Here is a 17463-nt window from a genome sequence, read left to right on the forward strand (position 1 = left end):
GGACAACATTCTTGCAGGTTGATTAGGCTGCTATGGATAATGCAGCCAAGCCTATAAAACATGGCAGGGAAGTATAGCGGGGGGGGGGGTTTGGGGTCCCTCATAGGGCTGCTTTGTGTGGGCTCCTCTCCTGCTGCTCTGTCAGCTTGGTTTGTGTGTGGCAGTCTAACGGTACTCGGCCGTATAAAAGGACCAGCCTGTTTTTTTGCACTCTTATGAATGCCTTGCTCTTTTTTTTTTTTGTGCCCCCCCCCCCCCAGGTGCCAGCCAGCAGAATACCCTCTTTCAGACCAATTCAAGGCAAACGCAAACACTACACTCTATTATGACCAATGAAGAGCATTCCAATGGTGTCGCACCAGTCAGGGAGCAGAACCTATAACGGTGAGGGATTAAGGAGCACTGGCGCTGCTGAGAATAAGACAAGTGAAGCTGCTGAGCAGTGCACGAGGGAGATGGACAGGTACAAGGCCCCAAGGGGGGCGACATGTTAAAAGAAAAAACTATTTGGAACTATTTCCAAGCATAGGTGCTATTTGGTAGCTGCAATGTCATATACTCTTTGTAATCCTGATTTAAATGATTATAAACATTGCTGTGCTCATTACAACTTACCACAACCTTCAAAAGGTCTTTGCTGAAAAGCTGCCAAAAGTGTGATAGCTTTTGAAATAGAAATGTTTATTATGAAAGGACAACTCTCTTGCATCCGTCTTTTGAGATCTTTTACTTAAGCAGTGGTAATCGCGGAGGATCAGGAGAGTAATTTCCACTATACGAGAAAAGAGGAATGTATATTTATTCCCAGATAATCATAAAAGGTCAGTTTGACTTGCAAAAATATTTTACCGTGCATTGCAATTTACAAAAAAACTAATTCAAAGCCTGTGACTATTGATAGAAACATTTAGAGGTTCAAATCACATAAAATATGTTTTAAGAAAAAAAACTTAATGTCAAACAACATAACAGAGGCCACCAGTGTCCCGTGACTAATTCACCAACTTAATGAATGGAGAAAACATGAAGGCCAAAGTTTGCGAGTCAGACACGTCGACCTTTCTCCACCTGCGGTCTGTTGGGCAGTTTGGGGCGCTCGGGGGTCTCGGGGGGGTTTTTTTTGGAGGGGGGGGTCGGTCAGGCCGCCACAGAGCTTTCCGTCCGTGTTACGAGTCTTGGAATTGAGGGGGTGGGAAGGACATCAGTGGTCCGAGTCTGTGTCGTGGCGCCGCCTGTGGCTTTGTGTGCCACCAGCAGGGGCCGTCTTGTGGCTGACAGGGTTACGGGGGACAGGAGACCCCCCATCAGAGGAGTCTGTGTCATGCCGCTGCCGTCGATGGTGGGGGTGGGAGGGCTGTCGCTCGGCCTTTGCTCCCCCCCTTGAATGGCTGTCATGGGGTCTGGCTCCACTCTGACTGTGGTATGATGGATTATGATGATGGTGGTCCTTTCTCTGCCTATAGAGCAAAAGGAAACAAACAATCAGTGACCGGGTGAGATGTTATGAGGCCGCGGATAAAGAGGCTGCCCGATGAGCTTTTCAGTGACTTCCACAGAAAACACTTGATGACAGCTGCAAGGTGATTTTCTTCTTATGAAATGAACAAATGACTACATTTACAAACATAGAAACATGGTTAATTCTGTACACTACCATCACATGCTGATGTTATATTGTGGCTCCTCTCTCACCACCACATTCATTCATTCATGAACCCAAATTTTAAAAAGTAATCCTTTGGCCAATTTGTGTAGGACAGTGCGTCGGCGCCCTCTAGTGCTTGTGTATGAAATCTTGACTTATGTATAAATGCGCAAAACAATTTACCCAATAAAAGAATTAAATGTGGTCAAAAAATGTTCTTTTAAGTACATGAAGTGAGTTGACTTTGTAGTGTTTCTGGTATTTTCACCACGCTCAGGGAAACTAATCCCACAAGTGTCTGTGTGGAGTAATAAACCAACCTTTTTCTGTTATCAGAGTCCGAAGAGGACGAGTCTCTTCTTTGCCGTTTCTTCTTTTTTTCCTTCTTCTTTTTCTCTTTCTTGCTTTTTTTCTCTTTCTTTTTCTTTTTGCTCTCGTGCCTACAGAGTACAAAAAACAAGGGTTGTAGAGATTTATATTATTGACATAAACAAGTGACAAAGTGTCTACAGGCTGACATTTTGCCCAGTAGAACGATGCATAACAACCCGGCGGTTCATTCCGTTATCATAGGCAGTATCTAACATATTGTGAACACTCACAGCGGCTCCACATCCCCCTTCTCTTCAGTCGGAGAAGTCTTTGATATCGACGTTTCCAGACAACCTTCGGTTTTGTGGTGCTGTAAAGATGTGGATTTGATCAAAGAAACTTAAATTCTGATCACTACCGACACAAAATATTCAAAAAGGCAGTTTCTTTTCCTCCAAATTGCTGTGCGGTTACATTATAGACATCTGCATGTCTTATCTTAAGATGTTTGGTGATATTTTGGCATTGAGGAGAAGAACTTACTGTAAAAACAGGCAAGCCTAATTTAGCTGTCTCCTTTTCCTTTTGGGAGAGCACCATTTTCCTTGATCCTGCACTGTGGATGAAAACAATAATTATGCACTTTACAATCACAGATCATTCAAGGAACGACGCTCTGTTATCACTTGAATGTTAACAGGAGCATTCAAATGAGTTCAAACTGGACAAATATAGAACATAGTAAAGGACCGGGACACATATCCACATTTGTCCTCCCAATATGTGGTTTGCTCTAAAACAAACACTTGTGTTTATAACATAGACATATGTTATAAACATAACAAAGCATGACTCTTTAATTAGACTCAACCACAAGAAAGTGGATATTCAACAACAATAATAGGATTTACAATTTTCTTAAAAAAAGAAAATGACCTGGAGCTTCCCAAGCCTGAGACACGGTCCACATCTCTCTCTTCACCGTCAACCTCTTCCCTCCGGTAAACATCTGCGAGGTCCTAGTTCCCAAGTTGGGAAAATTAAGTGTGCTTTATTATTTTTTGGTAGGTTCAGGCCAAATAAAGTTGTTCACAAGTAGCAGAAAAAGTGGCCTACCTCTTTGGTCAGGCCAGTCGGTTGCCTCTTTATATTCCTGTGTCCTCTAGATGGAAAATGGAAAAAACATAAGGTTTGTTGATCCGCTCTAAACTGTGTCATCCATTTATTTTTAGAGGAAGGTGTACATACAGGGCAGCCATCAGTGCCTCGTGCTCTGCGGCTTTGACAGCAGCCATTTCCTCCTCTTTGGTCAAAGGTGCACCACTTTTCTTATCTCTGGAGTACCATGACAGATCCTTGCCTTTTTGCCATCGCCCTACTGGTGCCATCAGAGAATTCCCTGGGAAAGAAAGAAAGAATGTTTGAGAAACATATGTTATTTTCAGCTGTAATGGAAAACTTTCCAAGCAGACAACTTTTTTAAATATTTAATATATCTATATCAATCAATTGTAAAAAGTCTGCAGTCATGCTTTTTCTTTGTAGGTTGACTGATCGTTGCAGCTTCATGATCCGAATCAGCTTTATTGGCCACATGGAGTAATTGGTGCAACAGGTAAATAAGTAACTTAAATAAGTCAACAGGCCACTGAGGCAAAAACGAGGGTCGCGACCTCGCCAGAGTCACCTGATGATGTCACCATGCTTAAAAAAAAATAATATGACTGCGATTGATGAGGAGGTATCGTCTATGATAGCAAAACGCCTCTTTAATGTGCCAAAATGAAAAACATGTTCTTTAACAAAACGTGTTTCGTGTCACAGCTGTGGTGTCATTACGTAGTTTTCGTTTGGTGTGCTGACATGCGGCCAGCAGTTCAGATAGCAGAGGGACTACGTGTGTGTGTACTCACTTTGTCAAGGGGAGCAATGAAAACGAGGACCAGCTGTTTGTAGAGTGGAAAACGAGGCTAATACCGAACAGCCAGACCCCGTGTAATGAGGGACTTCACAGCGAAAGGTATGGAAAAGCAGCATGTGGAGTAGCGAAGCCATATGGCGTGTAGTTAAACTGCTTCTTAAAAAGACCGTTGCACGTTAGCTAAATGCTATTAGCAAGTCTATCTGGTCGGCGCTGATAGCGAATTTGGCTTCGTTTCTAAATTTAAACTTACCGAGATAATTCTCTCTGTGTTTATCGACTTTCACGTCGTCCCAGTTGAACTGGTCCTGGCCTCCTCGGACCCCTCCAGATCTTGAAGAACCGAACATTTTTTAGCAGGTTACTTTGGAGTCTGTAGAGAAGAAGCGGTGCGCCGTTAGCTTAGCCAGCTGACATTAGCCACATTAGCACACGAGTGAGCGCGATCGGCCCTCGGCGTCCACTCATCCGGGTAGTTTTGTCGTAAGTTTTCTTCCTTTTGTTGTTCGGAACAACGGGTTCTACCTGTCAGTGTTCGCTTAAACCATTGAAACTAAAATCTATTAATTCAGACTGTAATCTCCCAGAATATTGGCACAAATTGGGGGAATAGTTTGTTGAAGGAGAGTTCAGATGCTAAGTCGGACTATTGTAACGTTAGCTAACGTTGAAAGTGCGACCTTAAATCACAGCTAGTCATAAAAGTGCGTATTCTCTTACCATTAACGTGGGGACTGCTGTTACCAGTTAGTTGTACGCATACATTTAACAGGCTGGCAGGCTTTGTATCGTATATCTTTATGAGGCTAATAACAACACGCCGCGTTTCAGTTTTATCCTGCGTTTTCCCGATGCCCGCGAACCTAACGTGGAGGTTTTGACTCACAGTGATGACGTAGGCAGCACAATTTCCCTTAATGGCTATTCCAGCAAAGAGCAAGTACTGAGGAGGGAGAAAGTCATCCGGAGAGCGGCCTACAATCTCGGACTAACGTAACTCCCGATGTACATGAGATATTTTTCCAGGCTATTGTCAGGTAGGAGGGAAGGAGTCGTATTTCTTTCGTTTATACCCTGTTTGTGTTGTGTTGGGATCATCAGTAGCCTGCACGGACAGTCATTTCTTCGGGTGTGACAGGAGGCGGATTGTTTGTGTTGTCTTTAGTAGAGAGGAAGAAAATAGTTGTGTTCCCTGAGCATGGTTAAGTTTAGCTGATGCAACGTTACCCGTCCCTTTTAATCACCGTTTTCATCAGTCCTTGCGCATGGTAGCCATTAACTGAACTTTCATAAACTGTCCCATCAAAATGATCTGTTTTTATCTCAGCTTTTGTAAATAACTGCCATTTATTTGAGAAATCCTTAGTATTGCCTTGAAAAATGTACATTCACTCATTTCAGCATTTTTCTGTTTATATACCATAATGTCTTAAAACGTAATACCATGGTGTTTTAAAGCCACCATTCACTGCTGCCTGCACCCTTTGAATACTTTTATTCTCAACAAGTTTAGGCCACATCGTGATCGCACTGATCGCCTAAAGCAGTCACACAGGTTTTCCTCATGCAACGAGTCACTGGTTTGCATTTGCCCACTTCACCGATTCCATGCAACTCACAACACTTTATTGCTTTCAAGCCCAAGTGCACTTTAAAGTGCATGAGATTTATATATATTATTGTCAAAAATGATGACACAATTTGGTAAATAGAATGTAGGTTTCGGGCACAAATTCACACCACGACTGAATAACTGATTCTTGACAAAAAGATGCAGAAATATTCCGATCACAAGTCTCCAAAGCCCGAAGGAGAATATTGAAATGGCTTATTTTGTCCAACCAACAACTCCAAAGACATTTAATATAGTCAAGAAAAATACGGGCAATCAATTACGTGTGAGAAACGTTTTTTCACTTGTGAACTAGTTTCTGATGAATTTATCTAATCTAATTTAACTAATGGCTTCAGCACCACAGAGTCTGACCGCTGAGACCTGATGGATTTCACATGATTTGAATCTAGCTTCAGTCCGAGATGAATCACGAGGGGTTTATGGCACATGATTAGTCAGCCCGCTGCAATTGTAAACTTGCAGCTTCTCATTGTCTCGTGTGTGTGCGTGTGTGTGTGTGTGTGTGTGCGTGTTAGACTTCATGTTGAGGGAAGTTTAGAAGGTTTGTCATTGCATTATTTTTGTCTGTGTGTCCTTGTTTTTTGATCATGGCGTTTACAGGCGAATATATTATTTTCAGAGCTGCAAAACGCGCTAACAGAGAACATCGGTGACTTTAATTTTACAAACCGTTTTATGAAAATTATCAAGCAAAAGTACATTGGAGCTTCTCAGAAGTGGAGCTTAAATAGCCTGTCGCTTTAAATTATATCTTTTAGGGTTATGATCTGGTTTGAGTGGAAACCGGTCTGCTTGTGCTCTTTTTCTTTCCTTTTTTTTAATGGCAAAACAATTGATCCACTAACTGATCACCTAGAAAGGTTCCCTCCACTGTGCCTGTGCGGAGTCGCTGCAGAGCGGCGTCACACACTCATCTGTGTGACCACTAACGGCAACTACTGGCGGCCGTGAGCTGTCAATCAGCCGCAGAGTTAAAGAACCTAAAATGTGTTTTTGAGACACCACGTGTGCCTGCAGCTGTTAAAATGGGGCCCCAAAAATGTAGGTGAGGTTATTCTGCAGTTATAGCCATGGACAGAAGTTATATTAATGACAATGATGAAAATAATCATTTGTTGTCGTCCTACCTGTTTTTTAATGGTAAAACTAATTTAATGCAAATTTCCCAAGTAGGTTGGTGTATTACTATTTAAAAAGTCTTTGGTACTTGTTGGTTCACACCCATCTCAGGACTGGACTCCAAGCATGTTGAAGTTTCTGAAAAAGAAATGGTTGCTTTTATATGTTAGACATCGGAGAAGGACTCTGCACCTGCAAAGACAACCTCAGTCCGTCCCACTTGGACACTAGAAGGCTCGCACGCTGTCATTTGTCCTGTACGAATACACCGTGAAACCGGAATCGTAAAAAATAGCATGAATGAATTTGTGGCCACACTGCGCAGCCCTATCGAGGCCTTTGAACTAGAAATTGAACTCGCTTACATGTTTTTACCGTAATATTTGATAAATCTTGACACTTGGAAATGGACCTAGATAAATAATCTAATTAATAAAGTCCACCCCCACCCTTTTCTTTTTGCTCTCCTCCCTCCCACACACACTCCAAACACAATCGACTTGTCTCGCACAGACTCGCACCCTCCCCGCTCACTTTGCATTGTGCGTCTGCTTGAGCTCCGTGTGTACTGACGAAAGGTAAGCTGGAGAACTAAAGGCGTCGCGTTATTCTTTACTTGAGTAGCTCACCTAAGAAGTGTTGTGAACATAAGAAAAGATGTGTAGAATATAAAGCAGCATAGAAAAGATGAGCTATATCCAGGTTTGTTGGTGATTGGATGTCTGCATAATTTAGTTAAAGAGAGCTTAATGTTTTTTGTTTGAAAAATGAACGCAGGTCTCTTAAAAAGTTGTATCTTTTAAGCCTCTCGTGGGTCTTATTTCTTCTGTTTTATTCTGCCGCCTCAAGCAGAGAAGGGCTCTCCAATCAGTGCTAATTGCCTCCCCGCGCCGCAGTCAAGTCCCGACTTGCCAGCCTGTTGTTTTCCCCGTTTGCTCTCCCCCTTGTGGAAGACGTTTTGGTCCCTTGGTTGTCCATCCCACCGAGGTCTGACTGAGGACGCCAACCCGTTGAAATGTGTAGTTCTGGTTCTATAATGACAGATGCCGTGAGTTTCCAGGGAATGCGTCTCCCCCTTAACGCCCTCTGTTTGCTGTACTGTCCCCCCCCCCCCCCCCCTCTAGCAATGGCGGGACCCAGGCCCGTGGTGCTCAGCGGCCCGTCCGGGGCAGGGAAGAGCACTCTGTTGAAGAAGCTCTTAAAAGAATACGACAGTGTCTTTGGCTTCAGTGTTTCCCGTAAGTATTCCGCTCTAGATGGATCGGCCGTTTATTCAAAAAATAAAACCCAAGAAGGAAACATACCGGATGTCATTTTAAGAGGATGTCTTCTCAACCCCCAGATACAACGAGAAATCCTCGGCCCGGAGAAGAGAACGGCAAAGGTACAACCAGTTCTTCCTCTTTCGGGACCTGTGTAACAGCAACGGCATATTTCTTGAGTCAGCAGCGTTTGAGCTTCTGTTTCCGTCTCCAGATTACCATTACGTCACACGGGAGGTGATGCAGACGGGGATCGAAAAGGGCGATTTCATTGAGAGCGCCGAGTTCTCGGGCAACATGTACGGCACCAGCAAAGCCGCCGTGCAGGACGTGCAGGCCAAGAACCTCATCTGCGTTCTGGACATCGACATGCAGGGCGTGAGGAACATCAAGGGCACGGACCTCCGTCCCATCTACGTCTCCATCCAGCCCCCATCCATCGCCGTCCTGGTGAGCACGGACGGAAATGCGTTTCATTGAATCAATACGTCCGTTTGCTTTGCACCGCAGTCATGTCGTCCTGCAGGTTTCGGGTGTTGTGAATTCTTCTGAATGCTCTGTTTGGTTCCAGGAAAAACGTTTAAGGGACAGAAAGACCGAGTCAGAGGAGAGCCTCCAGAAGCGTTTAAAAGCAGCTAAGGTGGACATGGAGTTCAGTAAGTATTTATTTATTGGCTATATTAAAAGATATAAACGGTGAAAAATATGAGTCTAAACATATTTATGTTCTTCTAGGTAAAGAACCTGGAATGTTCGATGTCCTAATCATCAATGATAATCTGGAGGATGCCTATGGGCAGTTAAAACGGGCTCTTCTCGAGGTGAGCTTCTATTGCAAAGCACAGTATCACATCAGTGTCACTCTGCTTTAATGCATCGACTCGAGCATGAAAAGGCTTAGGCGTTCTTTTATACCTTCTGTGTACAGTGAATTAAATTCCTTTACGTCGGTTTTAAAGAAAAAAAATCTGCTCGGTCTCTTACAAACGGGAAGTTGGCTTGAATCCCCACCTAGAGACCGATTGTACAATCGTAGCCTAGCAACTGTAACCTAGCACAAGTGACAGGACCACTCTACATTTCTCCTCTTCTTTGGTTTCTCACAAAGCAAAAAGCGTAAAAGCCGAACTGAACTTTGTGCTTATCTGCTGCAAACAGCCTCACCTGAAGTTTATCCGTCCGTGCTGTAGATGTTTCTGTATTTCTTGAACCATCCTGACTTGCATGAGGAGAATAATTAAACGTTTGTATCCCTCTCTCTGTAGGAAATCACTAAGGTCAAGGAAGTCAACATGTCTTCGTAAGGGCCTTCAGCATCCTCACACCTTTTTGTTCCTGACCATCCACTCCTCCAAAATAAAAGCCCACAGGCCTCGGTTCCGGTCGTGAACATTCCCTCAGATGTGGTCTGTGAAACTCCAGCCAACATTCCTTGGCGGGTACACAAATACGTATGTTTTTTTTATATGGTACTTAGAGGTCGATACTGACAAATGATATCTTAACTTATTTTAGTGACCCGATATTTCCCACATAGTTCTTCACTTTTCACTCGTATGAACAGAAGTTACTCCGATGATGCTCACTTGATGTGTGCCTGGTTTCTCGCTTTGCCGGATAAACTGATTGCAGCTTTGTTCTCTTTTTTTGACCGACGCAAACACGGAGGTGACACGACTCACTCCATCATGCGAATTAACCGGTCTTACGAGACTGTAGAGCTTGTTCCTGGATGTCTTGACTAGTGGCAGAGTGTTTGCGCTGAGCTGCACAAATTTAGTTCAGGAGGGAAACTACAAATTTAGAACTTCAGCATTACAGTTGATTTCTTATCCAAAAAAAACAACGTGGTGGCTGTTTATGCTCAGGAGTGCATGGAAGTAATTCCAGTGCTAGTCAATGTTTATAGTTGTGAGTCATAGTTCATATTGCGCTCTAGTGAGACTAGATCTCATAACAGATGGAGAAACGGCTTAAAACCACACATTGAATATTATTATTAAAAAAATGCCTTTTTTTATTCAACCAATTTTCATTTTTCTTTTACAATTGTAAATTTGAAAAACTTTAAAAACAGTTATATCATTTTGCAACTTCCCCATAGTAAAATTACATTCAAACTAAAGCAGGACTTTTGGAATGAAAATGAATAATATATTTTCCTTTTTTGTGTTGCTTAGAATCAAACACGGAGATTTCCTTTCAACTGAGAGAAGATCTATGACCGTGGTTTACACAGGAACCGTGAAGTAAAATTTCATATTTTTAAGACCCTTCTCATTCATTTTAAGACCTCGTGACCACTTTGGATTCTAACTGGCTACTTCAGGGACACGCGTGAACTCCTTTTACTATAAGTTAATGTAAGAAAGCACAAATAAACAGCCCGCAGTATGCTCAAAATCTTCTCATGTATACTTACACTCTTCAACTCTGTTTTGGCTGTTATTTATAGATTCTTTTTATTGTATTAAACATGTATGTTATGGTGAAATTAAAGGAATAGGAGATCAAGCCTTTCATTACATATTCTTGTATAACAAGTATCTAACTAATATGAGCACTGGATAAATTGAATGCATTGACCAACAAAATAAAATACTTCTGGAATGTGTGGCAGAGGCAGGATTGTAAAACATTTGTCCAATTGTTTCACTACCTGCATGTCTGACCAACTTCATCTGACTCACTGTTGCTGTTTTCAACACAGTGAAAACTGGTTTGGATCAGTGATAGTTGATTGCAGGGGGGATTAGACATTGCTCGTGTCCGGTGGCTATGTAGTGGCTCTTGAGAACACCCCTCTGGTTTGAGTAGAATGGCACAGTCCAGTTATCCTGCGCCGGTGTGATGCAGCATCTCTGCTCCAGGAACCTCTCCTGCCGGCTGCTTATAAATGACTCTAAAATATGTTATGATGTTTTTTTTACACGCTAAAATAGTTTTTTTTTTAAAATATCCTATACATTCGACTTTTATTTTTTTCGGCACGCAAAAAAAATATTTGTATGACTCATTTAAGTGTGTGTTACAAATAAGAGTTGTGAAATAAACTGCCCATACTTGTTTGCAGTACAACTGCATACCCATCTCAGGACTGGACTCCAAACATGTTGAATTAATTATAGAACTCAAACATATTTGGAAAAGAGACACGCATACAGGACAAGCAATTAGAGTCGCACCCTCCCCGCTTCCTTTGTAATGCATTTGCATTGTGCGTCTGCTTGAGCTCCGTGTGTACTGACGAAAGGTAAGCTGGAGAACTAAACCGTCGCGTTATTCTTTGCTTGAGTAAACCTAAGAAGTGTTGTTAACATAAGAAAAGATGTGTAGAATATACAGCAGCATAGAAAATATGAAATTAACCCAGGTCTCTTAAAAAGTTGTATAATTTAAGCCTCTCGTTGGTCTTATTTCTTCTGTGTTGATTCCCCCGTTTGTATGGAAACCCATTTCCGCCACGCAAAGAAAAGAAGAAATTATGACTTTATGAGTCTAAATTATCGAAATTATGACTTCGGAGCCTGCGCATGCGCATATCTTTCGTTGTTTGATATATTGACTTTCCAAACCGTCTTAGCGACTTATTGTCAGCGACCTTATCTGGTTTTATTGGAGACTTTAGTGGTGTCTGACGTGACGTGACTGAAGCAGAAACCTGGCGGCTCGCAGCAGCCCAGCTGCGGTCAGAGAACAGAGGAGACACACGTCACGTCCCGACTGACATCAACGCGCGCATGCGCACAGCCGCCGCTGAGGCTGCAGCGTCTTTCCTCATTGAGCGCTGGTTCAATAAAGAGAGAACTCTCTTCAGGGCTTTTCAATGGTTACCAATCACGATAACTACGGAATAAATACCACCCGGAATGTATTTTATCTCCCTAGAAGTTTGATTTATTTCGGACTCGGAAATACCGAAGATAATTTAGACTCCGCTGAAAGTCGGACGTCCCTGTTTGTAATGAGGGGGGAGTGAGTGGGAGCAAGTGTCCGTAGAACGTTTACAGTTCGGTAAAGTTGGCAACATATTCACAGATTCGGACTTCCTGGTTTAATAGCAAGTCAGTGAGAGGTTGTTAAACTCTGTGTGACTGTAGACCGTAGTCACCCGCCATGTCATAAATTTGACTTTATCTCACAATTTCGACATTCTTAAGTCATAATTTCGACTTTTTAAGTCATAGTTTTGGGGCTTCCATACGTTTGCTCTCCCCCTTGTGGAAGACGTGTTGGTCCCTTGGTTGCATTTAAGTGCGGCCGTCTTTGCGTTTTATTGCGTCCATCCCATCGAGGTCTGACTGAGGCCGCCAACCCGCTCTACTGTGTATTTCTGCTCCTATAATGTCAGATGCTGTGAGGATGTGTCTCCCACCCTCTCTGTTTGCTGTACTGCCCCCTCTGTCCCCCTCCTAGCGATGGCGGGACCCAGGCCCGTGGTGCTCAGCGGCCCGTCCGGGGCAGGGAAGACCACTCTGTTGAATAAGCTCTTAAAAGAATACGACAGTGTCTTTGGCCGCAGTGTTTCCCGTAAGTATTCCGCTCTAGATGGATCGTTCGTTTATTCAAAAAATAAAACCCAAGAAGGAAAGATACCGGATGTCATTTTAAGAGGAGTTTGTTTTATTTGAGACTTAATGTATCTATGCCGAAGCACATTCCTTTTCTCACCAACCATGAGGGCTCGTCATTGTCATCAGTGTAGCACAGTATGAAATAAAGTAGCCTGTGAGATAAATGTCTTCTCAACCCCCAGATACAACGAGAAATCCTCGGCCCGGAGAAGAGAACGGCAAAGGTACGACCAGTTCTTCCTCTTTCGGGACCTGTGTAACAGCAACGGCATATTTCTTGAGTCAGCAGCGTTTGAGCTTCTGTTTCCGTCTCCAGATTACCATTACGTCACACGGGAGGTGATGCAGACGGGGATCCAAAAGGGCGATTTCGTAGAGAGCGCCGAGTTCTCGGGCAACATGTACGGGACCAGCAAGGCCGCCGTGCAGGACGTGCAGGCCAAGAACCTCATCTGCGTTCGGGTCGTCGACATGCAGGGCGTGAGGAGCATCAAGGGCACGGACCTCCGTCCCATCTACGTCTCCATCCAGCCCCCATCCATCGCCGTCCTGGTGAGCACGGACGGAAATGCGTTTCATTGAATCGGTACTGTGTTGCCGGGTGCGGCCGTCCGTTTGCTTTGCACCGCAGTCATGTCGTCCTGCAGGTTTCGGGTGTTGTGAATTCTTCTGAATGCTCTGTTTGGTTCCAGGAAAAACGTTTAAGGGACAGAAAGACCGAGTCAGAGGATGACCTCCAGAAGCGTTTAAAAGCAGCTAAGGTGGACATGGAGTTCAGTAAGTATTTATTGGCTTTTTTAAGTGATATTAGCGTTAAATATATGAGTCTAAACATATTTATGTCCTTCTAGGTAAAGAACCTGGAATATTTGATTTCCTAATCATCAATGATAATCTGGAGGATGCCTATGGGGAGTTAAAACAGGCTCTTCTCGAGGTGAGCTGCAAAGCACAGTATCACATCCGTATCACTCAAGCATTTAAAAGTTTAGGAATTCTTTGATACCTTTGTGTACAGTGAATTAAATGTTTTTACATCAATTTTAATGAAAGAAAAAAATGCAATCTGACCTGTATGAGGAGCATAATGAAATATTTGTATCCCTCTCTCTGTAGGAAATCACTAAGTTCAAGGAAGTCAACGTGTCTTCGTAAGGGCCTTCAGCATCCTCACACCTTTTTGTTCCTGACCATCCACTCCTCAAAAAAAGAAACACAGACTTCGGTCCCGGTCGTGAACATTCCCTCAATGTTTCTGACGAGGCCTATTAATTAATAACTTGTTTTAAAGCACAAACATTCTATCTCCCCCCCCCCCCCCCCCCACCCAAAAGCCTCAATGATTATCTGTACCTTAACCATGAAGCTCAGGATAAAGCTGCTTCGTTGAAATACAGCTATAACTAATACTACGACTTATATTGCCACAAACTATTTAAAAAAATGTTTTTTGTTATTTCTGTATTTAAAAAGAAAATCATTCCAGCTCCTGCAAATTTTGTATTTTCAGCAAATCTATTGAACTTCATTTCAGCTTCTCCCATCTCTGTATTATGAGCAATTCTTTAAAATAATTTCAGATTTTCTGATTTACAGCAATGTTTTAATATTCATTTCTGTATTTCTTTTGACAATTTTTGCAATTAATTCAGCTTTTCTCATTTCTGTAATTTCAGCAAAAAAATTAATTTCAGCTTTTATCTTTCAGCATTCCAATGCATTTTCTTCTGCAGGAAATGCATTTACTATTGCACTGGGACACTTGGACACACGTTAACTCCTTTTACTATACATTAATGTAAGAAAGCACAAATAAACAGCCCGCAGTATGCTCAAAATCTTCTCATGTATACTTACACTCTTCAACTCTGTTTTGGCTGTTATTTATAGATTCTTTTTATTGTATTGTACATGTATGTTATGGTGAAATTAAAGGAATAGGAGATCAAGCCTTTCATTACATATTCTTGTATAACGATTATCTAACCAATATGAGCAGTAGACCAACAAAATAAAAAACTTCTTGAATGTGTGGCAGAGGCAGGACTGTAGAAAAATGTGTCCAATTGTTTCACTACCTGCATGTCTGACCAACTTCATCTGACTCACTGTTGCTGTTTTCAACACAGTGAAAACTAAAGCTTTTTATTATGAACAATAATTATCTTTAACGTCAGTTTACAGCACATTAAAAGAACATGTAACAACTTTTAACGTACTATATAATCGCTTTTTAAATTTTTTTTATAAAAGTTTTTTCAACATGGTCGTCGTGGCGCATGGGTAGAGAGTGGGCGCCGGGAACCGCAAGGTTGGTGGTTCGAGGCCCAGCTGCTCCATGTCCCTGAGCAAGACACCTAACCCATAATTGTGATAAATAAAAATGTAAAAAGCCGTGGGTTAAAAATGCAATGTAAGTCGCTTTGGATAAAAGCATCAGGTAAATGACCTGTAATGTAACACAGAGGCTGGTGTGCATTTCATATGTAGTGGCTCTTGAGAGTGCCAGTAGGATGGCAAAGTCCAGTTTTCCGGTGTGATGCAACCTCTCTGTGCCGGCTGGTTCTAAGTTTGTATAAGTAAAATATGTTTGACACATTTTTTCTGTAAAAAAATTGTATCAAGCATTTCTGTGTGTGTGTTACAAGTGGAAATTGTGAAATAAACTGTCCGTACTTATTTGCAGTACAACTATTTATTAGATAACTCAAACATATTTGAAAAAGAGACACACATACAGGACAGGCTATTACAATATATCAGTGCGTTAACGTTAATACATAACTCGCTCTTTGTAACTGACTAAAATACCTTTTAAAACAACACCACAAATCTTCAAGGGCCAGCTACTGTTTCTAGTCGCTATTAAAAAGGTAGTAGACTTTGAGCTTTCACAAACGTTCCATCGCAATAAAATACAACATTAGAGAGCAGATCAATGCAGGCACCAATCTAAATATCTTGCATGTGACCCGGTGATTGCACTTCATCACTAAGTGTCACGTTTAATTATTGGTGCAAACCTGTTTCCCAACAACAAATAACACATGCAGTCACACAGAGAGATACAGGGTGAAGAGGATTTACTTTACCGATGGCTTACTTGTAGAAATGCCATTTTGTAAAAGCCGCTCACCAATAAATAATTAACAAACACCCAAACTGAATTTGACTGGACAAAGTTCTGTTGGTTTGTTTGATTTAAAGGAACTTAATACTGAGCTAGAAAGATCTAGACGTGACCTCACTAATTCCAACATTTGCTGCTCCAGGACGCTAAAGCACTGCAAAAGGTACAAAAGTAAAACCCCCCAAAATATATATACCTAAATATACTCTATGATCATTTCTTTGTGTGTACAGCAATAGTCGTCACTACGGATGATGCCGGGATCAGTTACTACTAGTGGGTCAAGGTTCATTAATTCAGGAAGGTCTATTTAAGTGAAATGTGATGATTTGAAAAACTCTAAACTAAACTAAAAAACAAATCCGCTCATCAGTAAAATGTCGCACCTTAATTTCCCTTTTCTCTGTGTCCACCATGTACATTGTACAAGACATTCCGCATGTCATCAAATGTCATCAAGCAGTTGTAACAAAGCAGTTTGGGACTGAAACATGCGTACGGGAACATACAAATACTCATATCTTCCAACTCGTCAAGAAAAAGACCCAGCGATGCGTTGTTCATGTCATTAAAAATGTCCCCATTTAAGACAAAGAGGGCTCCTACTGGTTCTGATGAAGCTCGTCGCTGATCTGTAGAGTGACTGGGTTGCCCACTGATGTGTAGCCGTAGGTCTGAGTGGACACTTTGGTCTTGAAGCTCTGCTGCCCGCCATCGACTCTCTGCACCTCTGAGCGGTACGAAGGCTTCGCTTCGACCTTTGCGTGGCTCACTTGGATGGGGACGTTCCTCTCCGTCCTGGACTGACCTCCGCTGGCTTGTGGGACTCCGGATGAGAAAAAGCTGCCGGAGAGATGCTCCCTGAACCGGCCGAAGAAGCCGCTTCTCTGCCTCTGGACCACGACAGGCCGTCCCACGTTGAGGAGCACCGGCTGTCCTACGGTGGACCCGCCGATCTCCCTCTGGAGCACCGAGATCTCACAGGGCTTCTCTGCAGCAGGCTCGCGGCTGCCGGACAAACCGAAGGTCTCTCCATCTTCTGGGACGTAGTCCTCCAAGTCCTCCAGGGTCAAAACACGGCCGCCTCGGGTCAGGATCTCAGGCTGCGGTCTTCCGAGCGAGTTATGATCCTCCTCTTCATCGTCGGGTTCAAAGATGATGGTTTGATCGTCGTCCAGGTCCTCACTGTCCTCTCCAGCTGGACTGAGGACAGACGAGAGCTCACGTGGTTCTTCGGTGACTTCCGTGGCAGAATCAGAGGGAACACCCTCCTCCTCTTCTTCCCAGGACAGCGGCTGGCTGCTGAGGTCTCCCTGCAGCTGGGCCTGCTCCACCAGCTTGTTGTTGGAATTGTTAGTGTTTGGGTTCGCCGCTGTGGATCTTCTGGGTCTGGGGGCAATCGTTGCTCGGTCAGACCCTGCGGGGGAGATGCCCCTTCTCCTCGACAGCCTGGGCGATTTATTGACCTTGTACTCGATGACCTCCTCCACCTCCACCCACCTGGGCTTGCTCGCCGGGGCGCTCGCTTCCGCGCCCTCGGGCACGGTAACATAGAGCGTGGGGATGGCGCTCTTTCTCGGGGTGGGAATCCTCCTCGGGCGGGCTGCGGGGGGCTCCGGGGTGGAGGTCTCTGAGCGGTGGAGTCCAGCAGCAGACAATCCGGGAGACTTGTGCCTCCTCATACGTTGGTTCTTCACCACAGTGGTTATGGTCTCCTCGCTGGTGTAAAGAGAGAGAGAGAGACAGTGTAACGGACGTGATAAAACTCTAATGCGTATCCGGATGCAGTTTGCGCGCCTGTGATTAAAGCTTGGGGGGGCTAACAGTACGAGTGACACTGAGCTGTGTCACCAAAACAAGTCTG

The 17463-nt window shown here is 43.3% G+C and overlaps 4 protein-coding genes across 23 annotated transcripts in view; 2 read left to right on the plus strand and 2 right to left on the minus strand.

The window, feature by feature from the left end:
• Positions 1-707: 707 nt before the first annotated feature.
• c3h1orf35 (chromosome 3 C1orf35 homolog) lies at positions 708-4769 on the minus strand. Its single transcript, XM_040170438.2, has 9 exons — positions 4599-4769; positions 4132-4251; positions 3206-3356; positions 3074-3119; positions 2894-2976; positions 2501-2573; positions 2248-2327; positions 1966-2085; positions 708-1457 (listed from the first exon to the last, which is right to left on the minus strand). The coding sequence occupies exons 2-9, from the start codon at positions 4226-4228 to the stop codon at positions 1202-1204; spliced, it is 906 nt and encodes a 301-aa protein (XP_040026372.1). The 5' UTR covers positions 4229-4251; positions 4599-4769; the 3' UTR covers positions 708-1201.
• On the plus strand, positions 3820-14418 carry LOC120815629 (guanylate kinase). Of its 2 annotated transcripts, none has more exons than XM_040170445.2 (7): positions 3820-3977; positions 12312-12425; positions 12652-12693; positions 12786-13021; positions 13162-13246; positions 13321-13406; positions 13586-14418. In XM_040170445.2, exons 1-7 carry the CDS (start codon positions 3956-3958, stop codon positions 13622-13624), a joined length of 624 nt encoding a protein of 207 aa, XP_040026379.2. In that variant the 5' UTR covers positions 3820-3955; the 3' UTR covers positions 13625-14418. The 2 variants fall into 2 exon arrangements, with proteins under 2 accessions (XP_040026379.2, XP_040026383.2); XM_040170449.2 differs by lacking the exon at positions 3820-3977 and adding an exon at positions 11008-11148.
• On the plus strand, positions 4049-10531 carry guk1a (guanylate kinase 1a). 5 transcript variants are annotated; one of them, XM_078099644.1, is made up of 8 exons: positions 7152-7211; positions 7486-7620; positions 7758-7871; positions 7976-8017; positions 8110-8345; positions 8467-8551; positions 8631-8716; positions 9161-10531. In XM_078099644.1, the coding sequence occupies exons 3-8, from the start codon at positions 7760-7762 to the stop codon at positions 9197-9199; spliced, it is 600 nt and encodes a 199-aa protein (XP_077955770.1). In that variant the 5' UTR covers positions 7152-7211; positions 7486-7620; positions 7758-7759; the 3' UTR covers positions 9200-10531. The 5 variants fall into 5 exon arrangements, with proteins under 5 accessions (XP_077955769.1, XP_040026375.2, XP_040026381.2 ...); XM_078099643.1 differs by lacking the exons at positions 7152-7211; positions 7486-7620 and adding an exon at positions 4049-4361; XM_040170441.2 differs by lacking the exons at positions 7152-7211; positions 7486-7620 and adding an exon at positions 4762-4915.
• A 727-nt stretch (positions 14419-15145) lies between the features above and the next one.
• obscnb (obscurin, cytoskeletal calmodulin and titin-interacting RhoGEF b) overlaps positions 15146-17463 on the minus strand; it is a 38838-nt gene continuing 36520 nt past the window's right edge. For all 15 annotated transcript variants that reach the window (XM_078099628.1, XM_078099630.1, XM_078099638.1 and 12 more), the window contains one exon: positions 15146-17318. In XM_078099628.1, coding sequence (XP_077955754.1) covers positions 16202-17318 — 1117 coding nt within the window. In that variant the 3' untranslated portion in view covers positions 15146-16201. The remainder of the gene's footprint in view (positions 17319-17463) is intronic.

Source organism: Gasterosteus aculeatus, chromosome 3, assembly GCF_964276395.1.
Source record: "Gasterosteus aculeatus chromosome 3, fGasAcu3.hap1.1, whole genome shotgun sequence".
Classification (NCBI taxonomy): Eukaryota; Metazoa; Chordata; class Actinopteri; order Perciformes; family Gasterosteidae; genus Gasterosteus; species Gasterosteus aculeatus.

Bases quoted from the DNA above. Each gene is read 5' to 3' on its own strand.
- c3h1orf35 (XM_040170438.2), bottom strand. From the start codon at position 4,228: ATGTTCGGTTCTTCAAGATCTGGAGGGGTCCGAGGAGGCCAGGACCAG. The intron at 2,977-3,073 runs GTAGGCCACTTT...CTTGGGAACTAG, and splicing joins CGACTGGCCTGACCAAAGAG to GACCTCGCAGATGTTTACCG. The intron at 2,574-2,893 runs GTCATTTTCTTT...TTTCATCCACAG, and splicing joins TCAGGCTTGGGAAGCTCCAG to TGCAGGATCAAGGAAAATGG.
- guk1a (XM_040170441.2), top strand. From the start codon at position 4,882: ATGTACATGAGATATTTTTCCAGGCTATTGTCAG. The intron at 4,916-7,757 runs GTAGGAGGGAAG...CCCCCCCTCTAG, and splicing joins TTTTTCCAGGCTATTGTCAG to CAATGGCGGGACCCAGGCCC. The intron at 8,018-8,109 runs GTACAACCAGTT...TTCCGTCTCCAG, and splicing joins CGGAGAAGAGAACGGCAAAG to ATTACCATTACGTCACACGG.
- LOC120815629 (XM_040170445.2), top strand. From the start codon at position 3,956: ATGAGGGACTTCACAGCGAAAG. The intron at 12,694-12,785 runs GTACGACCAGTT...TTCCGTCTCCAG, and splicing joins CGGAGAAGAGAACGGCAAAG to ATTACCATTACGTCACACGG. The intron at 13,022-13,161 runs GTGAGCACGGAC...GTTTGGTTCCAG, and splicing joins CCCCATCCATCGCCGTCCTG to GAAAAACGTTTAAGGGACAG.